Source organism: Mya arenaria, chromosome 6, assembly GCF_026914265.1.
Source record: "Mya arenaria isolate MELC-2E11 chromosome 6, ASM2691426v1".
NCBI lineage: Eukaryota > Metazoa > Mollusca > Bivalvia > Myida > Myidae > Mya > Mya arenaria.
The window spans coordinates 22,202,951-22,213,695 of NC_069127.1; the positions used below are offsets into that span (position 1 = coordinate 22,202,951).

At 34.5% G+C, this 10,745-nt stretch overlaps 1 protein-coding gene across 3 annotated transcripts; it reads right to left on the reverse strand.

Annotated features, from left to right (window-relative positions):
• Nucleotides 1-53: 53 nt before the first annotated feature.
• On the reverse strand, nt 54-6,177 carry LOC128236408 (uncharacterized). 3 transcript variants are annotated; one of them, XM_052951255.1, is made up of 2 exons: nt 5,964-6,177; nt 54-2,238 (listed from the first exon to the last, which is right to left on the reverse strand). In XM_052951255.1, the coding sequence occupies exon 2, from the start codon at nt 2,222-2,224 to the stop codon at nt 800-802; it is 1,425 nt and encodes a 474-aa protein (XP_052807215.1). In that variant the 5' UTR covers nt 2,225-2,238; nt 5,964-6,177; the 3' UTR covers nt 54-799. The 3 variants fall into 3 exon arrangements, with proteins under 3 accessions (XP_052807215.1, XP_052807216.1, XP_052807217.1); XM_052951256.1 differs by lacking the exon at nt 5,964-6,177 and adding an exon at nt 3,089-3,461; XM_052951257.1 differs by lacking the exon at nt 5,964-6,177 and adding an exon at nt 2,727-3,008.
• Nucleotides 6,178-10,745: the final 4,568 nt, after the last annotated feature.

A 10,745-nucleotide genomic window follows, 5' to 3' on the forward strand; every position in this document is an offset into this window, starting at 1 on the left:
ATGACAAAATATCTAAATTTATACCATGATATCAGTCACAATACAAGGAAACATTTCAATTTTCAAAATTTTATTTCAAGTTGAAAGACATATATATCCCAGATAGCAAAAAAGCAAACATAGAATTATTAAAATACACAAAATAAGCTCAATGATAATAGTTGTAATGAATGTCTTTGGCAAATAAGCATAGTTTAATGTCAAAAAAGACAATGATGATGCTGATGCTGATGCTGATGCGATGATGATGACGACGACGACGACGACGATGATGATGATGATGATGATGATGATGATGATATTTGTTGTTTCTGTTGTTTTTGTTGATGTTGTTATTCTTATTGTTGATGATGATGATGATATTTGTTGTTTCTGTTGTTGTTATTCTTATTGTTGTTGTCGTAGTCAACGCCGTTAGCATAAATAATCATACGTCGATTTTGTTCTATTCTATTTTCAGCAATATTGTTTATGGATGAAAGCCATTTCATGACTTTTGACTAGCTATGTTTTTGTAATTTTAGGTAATTCACATTTCGCAATAATTTATAACAAAAAATGCTTAAAGCGATATCATATCAAAAATATGATTAGAGACAAATTATAAATAATGAACAGTGTCATACAAAATGAAATAATATATCTGATAATACAATCACAGAACATTCCACAACAAATATGGTTCAAGTGATAGCAAAATTGTTCTTATCTGCATGACAGACAATGAGCTGAATGACCTTTATAAAATACCTTAAATGTAGCACTTAACAGTTTACTTGTTGCACATAATGCCATTCTGTCAACAATAACCAAACATTTTTCTAAAAGGCGTCACAGGGCATTCTTTTGGGTAGACAATGGTGCAACTTGTATGTATTGGCAAAGGGACTCCGAATGACACTGACCTTTTCCATTCGTTCCCTAAAGGACAAAATTTGTACACTGTCCCCTCTTCTTCAACTTTTCCATCAGTCCGAACACCTCCGAATATGTGCAGGTACCCGTTTTTCTCGTACATGACGAAGTGCTTCCGGTTGTAAGGTTGCTGTGAACACAATTCTGATTGGCCCGTTTCTGGGTCGTACTTGATCATGTGACCATGGTTCGTTGCTAGGTAGATTTTGTCTTTGACAACAATGGCTTGACCCCCTGAGCACGGGAAAGGGAGGTCAGAAAGTCGACTAGTTGAGTTTGCTTTGGTGTCAATGCATTGCACAATTTGTACCTCGTTTCGTAACGTTTTCCCGCCAAAAATGAATATTTTGTCGTTATACACGACATGAGCGGCGCAATGCACGCGTACTGGGAGATTGGGCCTCAGTTCCGAGCAATGGCCGTTTTCCAGTTCGTATCGTTCGATAGACGCGCTTTCCTGTCCGCCAATGATGTAGACACAGTTCTGAACGAATGCCATTACGTGCTTCGATCTCGGGTGCTTAAGATGATGGCACTGTGACCACTTGTTTTCAACCACGTCATATTTAAATAATGAACGGTCTGTTTTGCCGTTTCCACCAGATACGAATAAATACGGACATTTCTTAGCGTATGCGGCACAAACTGCAAATCTGTCACCAAATTTCGTGACCTTCTTCTGTTCGATTCTATGAACTTCTTTATGTTTTCGAATGTCCATTACAAAAACATTTTTATGTGAGTTCGAACAGTGGACATCTTTTGGGAACATTATCTCATAGGACGGCACTCGAGGATTTGTGCCAACACTTGCCTTGTTTGTGCTCGATGGATGCTTATCATGTACATTCAAACATAGCTTACATATACGGCTGTTGTTTTCCCACGTTCGAGTTTTGCAGTCATTGCCATTGAGAAAATGATTACAGATCCTTTTAAGATTCTTATGATTCAGATTGTTTGCAATATTCAAGTATGAATTAACATTTGCCTGATTTATGTTCAGTTCCTGTCTATCTCCGCTACTCAGATACTTCGCGAGATCGTGGTGAACGTCCTCTGGCAACTGAATGGCTAGTGTGGCCGTAGGTGACGTCAAAGGAACTGGCGATAGCGTTTCCGCAAGGTTTCCGTTAACATCATCAACACGCGTTCCCGATAACGTCTCGTTGCCGATAAAGGGCGCTGTGGCGAGGAGGGCCCTGTTGAGGCCATGTTGTGGAAGCGGGGGAAAGGTGAAGACATGTCCGTTAGGGGTGGGGCGATCAAGGGGATATATACTCTGCTGTAGCTCTATCTCCGTTGTCATTGCTGGCGCGGCGTCTGAAATGATAAAATAGTCAATGTTAAACGTTTCATGTGGATGCCAGTGCACGTCGTTGAACTCTGTGGCTACGATTAATTTTGTTTTGTCATAAAAAAAAATTAAATTGCTTACGGGCGGGTCAGTGATCGAGTTATTTTTCAATTATAATAACATTTCAAAAATGAATAAGAGTAAAAAAAAACTTCATGTACAAAACGTCAGTCCTGCTTATAACGTTTTTCAAGCATTTCTGGTCAGAATTACTGGACTTTGTATGCATTTTTTGTAAAACTAGTATTTTATGATGAAAATAGTTAGGACTAAACTAATGATATTTCCATAGAATCTACATTTAATATTAATATTAACATTTTAAACAATAAAACGACGATAAACTACGCTGACAGGGAATAAATGCATTTTAAAATTATATCCAACAACGTTAGCGCGCATTTTCATATACCGAATGCTTGAAACTAATAAAACACGCAAAATTCAAAATTACCTCATGTTCAAGTGAATTACACCTTTATTCATGAAAAGATAAGATTAACCAAATCAATCCCCCAAAACCAGTCGAGATTTATGGCGTTGCACAATTTTAGAAAATTTGAAGTAAATCCTTTAAAAAATGTGTGTTCGTTTAACCACAAGACGTCTTTGAGTGACACTGCTAATCACTTATTTCCGTTCGAACTCAAGTTGTTGCCCCAAATTAAGCAAATATTTCGCTCGGTATATGACCCTTTATCTAGGGTCACGTACATTGATAACATTTTAGCGCCTATTTTGAATTTTTGAAAATTGATTCATTTCATTGAAAAATATTTTAAACAGATAGAAGAATGGTACAATTAATGCACTCACCTCTTTGGCCAAAATGCCCTGAATGAGATCTGAATTAATTATGAGGCAGATTAACTAATAATGAATAAATATAATCCCCAAAATCTAGGATTAATCCGATGTTCTTATCCTCTTGACATTTTTAATAAGTTTATCCTAAGATTAATTATATATTATGGTCTTAAACACGTTACTAAGAAGCAGATGAACTGTGTACTCATGTTATTGTTTATACCTTTATATTGAAGTATGTCACTGTCAAGGTTTGAAACAAAAGCTTTCCCTTTGTTAATTATGTAGCAAATTAGTATTCGTCCATAATCATAGTCCGGGTATAATGTTACCTAACATTTTACAAATACAAAACAGAAATCAAATGAAACAATGAATACACTGAATAATGAAACAATACACAAGCCTTTCTTTACCGGCTGTCATATGCTTTCATGCATAATAGTGTTCAATTAAGACCTAAGTACCCCTAGGATCTTTGTGAACAGTAAAATAGTGTGAATGTATGATTTTATTAATTGATAAGCATATACATAAATACTGACTTACAATACAGTGGTTTCTAATTCACCTTTTGTCCGGTTATTGTCAGAACTATTGACTTTAGAACTAATATGTACAGGTGGCAATGAAAACAAAACCGTTTAAGACTAACACTAAACGTAAATCTTAAGCTTAGGGTACTTTAAATGTTATGGTACGTTAAAGCTGCACTCTCACAGATTGAACGTTTTGATGACTTTTTTTTATTTTTTTGTCTTGGAAAGAGCCATTTTTTTGGCAAAAATGCTTGGTAAACAGTTATATAAGACTGCTGACAGATAATTAGGTCGAAGATTTATGTATTTAAGTTCAAACAATGATGTTTTATGCCTTTTTCTTCAACGGTTTAAGCCATAAAACATTAATTTTTGAACGGAAATATGAAAATCTGCGATCTGACCTTTTGTTAGCAATCTTTTATCATTGGTTGGCAGATATTTACGCCAAACTTTGCTCTTTCCAAGACCAAAAATATTTAATAAAAGTTGTAAAAACTGTCCATCTGTGAGAGTGCAGCTTTAAGGTATTCCAGTCCTCAATGGGCGAGATTGTCATGCCCCCTGTTTTTGACACATTTTAAAAGTAATATAAGAATATAATGTTAAAGTTGCCGAACTAAATAGAATAAGGACATATTTAGTGTGCAACCTTCAATATTGAAAAGCACAACATTTAAGGTCTATTTTCATCTCAATCTGATTAAAATCATATCCAGACCGAATACAATTATTCATCTATCTGAATGACAGCTAGTCTGGAAGATCGATTATTGTGGTCATTACAACCTTATAAATATCAAGGACGGATCCAGAATATGACGTTAGAGGGGTCGTAACTTAGGGCAGTAACCTTTTGGCATGCGCCCCTCTGTCAAAATCGGACTTTACTTGTTTAAAATGATGGCAGGGGGATTTTTTAAAACAATTTCTAGTCCGAAATGAAGCATTTTGTGCGTATTTGATTACTGTTTTCCCCTGTATTGAAATAAAAAGTAAACTTGGGCGATTTATTTATTTATTTATTTATTTATTTATTTGGGGGGCGGCGCCCCCTCTAGCACCGCTAGTTTATAATACCAAAACAAATGGTCACTTTTTTGATTAACCTTTTCGTAATCAGCTAACCAAACCCTATTGAGCGTATATTTTACTATGGGAAACCGGGTATCAACAAATCTAACTATTCAACTTAGCGTCTTTTGGGGATTACTTTTATACAACAGTTATCAATCGCAGTAAAATTGTGTTATTTTAAATCGTGATTCAAGTTACAATGCAAATCAAACACACATTTGACACATACGTGAAACTCTTCATTTAATAACTTTAAATAAACTCAGTGATCTTCATCGAGAATTGAAAGAGTTGTTAACAATGTTTAACCTATTTACTCTATTTGAATAAAGCGAACTAGAAGGAGATTCGAATCAGTTGGTATTGATATTTCAGATCATTTTCAATTATTGGCCTGCTAAGGTTACATCTAACCATAAATGCCTACATTGGCGAGAGGATAATACTTATGTTGACGTGTATTTGTTATATCAACACTTACAAGAAAGGTTCAGATAAATCGTACGTCATAATGTTCAGTGAGATTAATTGATTTCACCCAATTTCTCTATTTATTCTAACTTGTACGAAATATTAAACATCCGAATGTATATATTAACATGATTCTTTTATTATAGACATACTCTCATATTTTCAAAAGAGCAAAATAAGGGTTTTAACTTGGTAGATGCATTTATTTTATTTTTTTAATGCATTTTCATTTTTTTTTAACTCTGTCATTTGACTTTAATGGCCAAAACAATAACAACTATCTTTAATGTACAGTTAAAAATAGTATCCTTTCTGAGTTGGATATATAATCACTATCTACATTTTTGTCTATACTATATCATATACATTTTATTATTAAAGTCAATTGAGTTAGATAGTAATAATGCATTCAAATTAAAAATTGTATCCACACAGTGAAACCTAGATTGTGCCTCTTTCAAAAGTTAGTTGGATTCAAATTCCAATAAAATCATTAATTACAACGGGTTTCACAGCCTTACAGCTTCGTATAATTATAACGAACGAATATATTATTTTTAAAATAATATATAGTGAAAAACATATAAATACATGTATAATATAATCTTGTTGACTTTGTTTCATACTAAACAGTACACCAAAATTTGAAATATTTTTATGTATTATTAGACCAAGAAGTACCAATAAACATAAACAAAAATTGAAATATATATTATTTGTTAAATAAAATATTCAAACAACTTACAACATGAAAATGCTTAACTATATGCTTCACATAACAGAATATATATAAATACCTTGCAAATCATGTGAATATAATCCTCCTTTAACAAAGCGTTCTTTGTTGCAACAATGAATACACAATTTCCAATTATCAGGATTGAAAGCTACAAGTCTTTGTCTTCGACACTAACATCTGCTCTTAACTCATGGAGTTTTTACGCACAATATTTGAAATTGAACAAAGCGCGCTTACTTAAATACCCATCACAACCCGGGTTTCCGTCCACAATCGCGTGGTGATAAAAATATAAATGATAAACTCTCTATCGCTGTTGTGTGTCAAGGTCGCATACTCATTTTTGCGATTACGATATTATTCAAGGATAACCGGGTTTTATTTTAAAGTGAATCGGTCACATGTGACGTGGTAGTATTTGTAAACATTACCGTAGGTCTTCCCAGTTCCCACTGCCTTGTTTACAATATGAAACAGCTCATAAATTGCAAAATAGTTATTTGCTTGTGTTTACTTTTTCCCGTGGTAACAACTTATATAGAGTGAAAGGGCAGTTTTGACACTGTCAGACAGACAGACAGACAGTAAGGCACACATGGATGTACGTACGTATAACCACAGGGACATGGTGCGGAAGAACTGACGGACATCAACCATACATACAGTAAGAAAGACACACTTCGACGGACAGACAGACAAACAGATAGACGTGGGTGCTGTTGTGAATTTTTACATGAATTGCCAAAGTTGTGCTGTAGAGCAAAGTTTATATTGAATAGGATAATGCACAGTGTGTATATGTATTTATTTTCCGTTTCAAAGAGATGCAGCAAAAACAATTGTATCGTTTATATAAACGTCATGCAACGATAACTTACACCAAAACACTCGCTTCAGTTTACGAGAAGAAATACATTAAAACCATTCATAAAATATTCAGTTAAAGTTAAAGAATAGTATATATATACGCAGTAGGATAATAAACTCTGAGTTTATGATAGTGCATACTTGTTGAATGGTCTACATAATATTTTGTAAACTATCCACCAAATTGACCAGCCACTCTTTTCTATCTACCGCTTCACCTGATTAAAATCAATAACGGCTGACTGCTGATTTACTGAAATAAATGTATCGTAGAACTTGAGAAACACTGCCCTTCTTATTGGACTAAATGTTATGTTGACCACTAAAACTGCTAATTGCCAAAACTTGAAACATCGTTTATAAAGTAATGCTTAAACGACATGAAGTAAAATATCAATGATTAAGAATGGGCGGAGTGAGCGTTGTGAAAGAGCCTTTCATTATTATTACGATTTTACTTTAGGTCATTTAAGTGACATTGAACGCAACTTCATTTACTGCCACAAGCCTGGTACTCAATTATTGCCTTTCTGCAATTTCATTGCCTGAAAGTGTAGCTTGTATTCTAATGTATACATATTGGCATTTCAATTGACACGGTTATTATACTAAGAGGAATCTCTGTTTGTGCATATTCTTGTCAAAAGTTAGGCAATGATTTTGACATGAGCACGATAAAAAAAATCCACACAATACAAATTTCCGTCTGAGCTAAATAAAGAAAGTGGTTTATAGTGTAGGTCTTTGCTAAAGATCACATAACGCATATTTACTAGTTTACGGAAGTTAAAATCAACGTTCGTCAATATAATTCCGAACTAATGATCCGCAACCATGGATCGAATTCTGTGGCTTGCTTTGTAATGTAAAGCGTAGTCCATTAACATTTCGTAACGTCTTACCATCTCAGCTTTCTATAATACGCAATTAAATGAAAGTAGGAACCCTATACAAGTCTTTAAGGGTATTTTGAACAGTGAACGGAATTTTACCAGGGAATTAGCGAAAAACTTTGGCACATCTGCCGGGGATTTACGCCACTTATAACCTCCATCAACAGAACGCTCGTCTTTGAGCACTCCCGGATAAAAGCTTCCTGTTGACCACAATCAGATGAAAGACACTGTTAATTGTCTTTGTATTGTTTCTTTGTTTTTAAGTAGACTCTTTAAGATTTGTTTTGTTTTGCTTTCCTGTTTTATATGATCACTTTAGAGGGCATTCGGTAAGCGGACATAAAGAAATACAGTATAGAAATAACAGTACAAAATAAGCTAAAAATAATGATGGTAAATATCACAAAACACTAATTGAAAATATTGCAATGGGTATCAACAAGATTGAACCCCCCATTGTGGTTGATAGTTTTCTGTATAAAGGATTCATTTCGTTAAAGATTGGTACCACTAGCGGTTTAAGAGGGGGTGCATCCGGCACGCGCACCTTCTAGAATCGTCCAAGTTTATTTTTTATTTCAATATGGGAGAGATAAAAGTAATAAAATACGCTAAAAATGCACCATTTTCGACTACAAATTGTTAAAATTTTCTTGAGGGAGTAACCTTAAACCACATGCAAATAAATTATGCCATATACGTTCGGTTCTAAGGTAGGGGCGTATGTCAAAAGGTTGCGCCCCCTAAGTTAAGCCCTGTCTAATTGCTGGGTCCGCCCCTGGGTACGTGGTCATTCGGAACACCTCGGCCATTGTCCACGTTGTAATCGATGGAAAATAGCCAAGGTGCTCCGAATGGGTACGTCGTGTGCTGAAACTAAAACAGATGCCGTAACTGGTACGCATACTCCATAAATATATACTTGTTATATAAAAGGATTCGGAACAAATTTGTAGTCTATACGTATACGGTACGCAACGACGGTGGGGATAACCACCTGATATATTAGAGGGGCTCGATCGTTCTCATTTTATAAGAGCTAAAATACAAAGGAAAATATGAAATATGAACAAAATAATTGTTACAATGTTTAACATTATCACAAGTTCAAATGAGGGCTGTTCTCTTAACAGATAAGGGGAACTATGACAGCAAATGCTGTATTTTGACGAAAAGCGTTAGTTACGTTATTGAAAATTGAATGATTTTAGGCTAAAAATGATACTTTTCTGTTAAGAATTAAGCTTGAGTATTTGCTATTTGGTGTTTGTTGATAAAAGTAACAAAATTAAATCAGCTAACAAAGTTTGAAAAGAGAGTCTCCAATATAAAAATTGTGAAAGAGTCTTTAATAGACAGACGAAAATAAAAATGGGAAAGCTAATTTATAAATATAGAATCACAAATACCCACTTCATTTTATTGCAAAATATCGCAATATACGAAATTTTATGCAAATATTTAGCCTAGATTCACATCAAAACAATAATATGATAGCTTTTTTATATTTATTAATAGACATTACAATGATAATTCAAATATTAAGCGAGTCAACTCGGTATATAGTCTTGATATCTGCAATAATTTTTATGACTCCTCTGACGTATACGATTAACCCAAATTTATCTGACAGTTATCAGCCGTCAGTGATTTTCTATTTCAGACAATTGCATCACCTAGAATAAATATTGAATTAAATTGCGCATTTGTGATCTGTTCAAAATCCCCACACATGATCAGTGTTTGCTTTTTGTGGGGAAACGTTTCACAGAAATCTCAAATGAAAGTTGAGTTATATAAATAAAACTCACGCTTATTAGCTCATCTCGACAAGAAGAATTCATAAATGCGCAATATCAAGATAACAAACAAAAAGTAGTATTTTGCGTCTGATCTATATTTATGCACCAGTCAATTGTAACCATGCCCCCGCCCCACTGGTTTCAGGGGTGATTGGTCCCCAAAATCGGCAAATACAGTATTTCCGCAATACAATCCTAGAATCGTCAATGCGAGCTAGTAGGAAGCCGATAATACATCACTTTTCATGATTAAAATAATAATCGCAACAATCATGTTGCTGTCCTCTGTGTTTCCCCGTTTAAAAAAGCGCATGATGGTTTCCCAGTTTAAAAAATATTTGTTTATGAGTACATATCAATATACCGTCATACAACAGTAAGTAAGATTCAATGCGTTGTACACGATAATGTCATTTTTAGGTAAGTTTTTGACAAATTCGTTTTTCTTGCAGTTGGTAGTAGTAGCAGTAGTAGTAGTGATAGTAGTGGTGGTGGTGGTGGTGGTGGTGGTGGTGGCGGTGGCGGTAGCGGTAGTGGTGGTGGTATTAGTAGAAGTAGTATTAGTAGTAGCAGTCATAGTAGTAGTAGTAGTAGTGGTAGTTATAGTGGTAGAGGTAGGTGAAGCAGCAACAGCAGCAGCAGCAGCAACAGCAGCTATAAACACTCGTTCATAGAACGGGGCGTATTTTAGAGTTACCTGTGGCGGGCGGGAGTCGTCTAGTATGTTGTACGAACAATAACTTTAAAAGCCTTTGTCTAATGATCACCAAATTAGGGCAGAATGTGTATGGGCACAAATAACACAGACAAGTTCGATAACCAGCCATAATGATTAAGTCATTCGAGAGTTATCGCTCTTAAATTATATAATTTACCTACAATTGGTCTTGTCCGATCAAAAACTTTAGAATCCTTTGTCAATTCATCACCAAATTTGGTCAGAAATGTGTATTAACATAATATTACATATCTATTTTAAGTTTGATAACCAACCGTATCGCTTAAGTCATTCAAAATTTATCGCCCCTTAATTATAGAAATTATCATCAAATGATCTTGTCCTAATAAGTTAATCACTTTAGAATCCTTTTTCCAATCATCACAAAATTTGGTCTGAATGTGTATGCGCATTATATTTTAGATATGTTCGATAACCAGCCGTCATGCGAGAGTGATCACCCTTTAAATATAGATATTATCTGAAATTGATATTTTTCGGATCAATAACTTAAGAAGCTTTTATCCAATCGTTACCATTTGGTCAGAATATGAGTG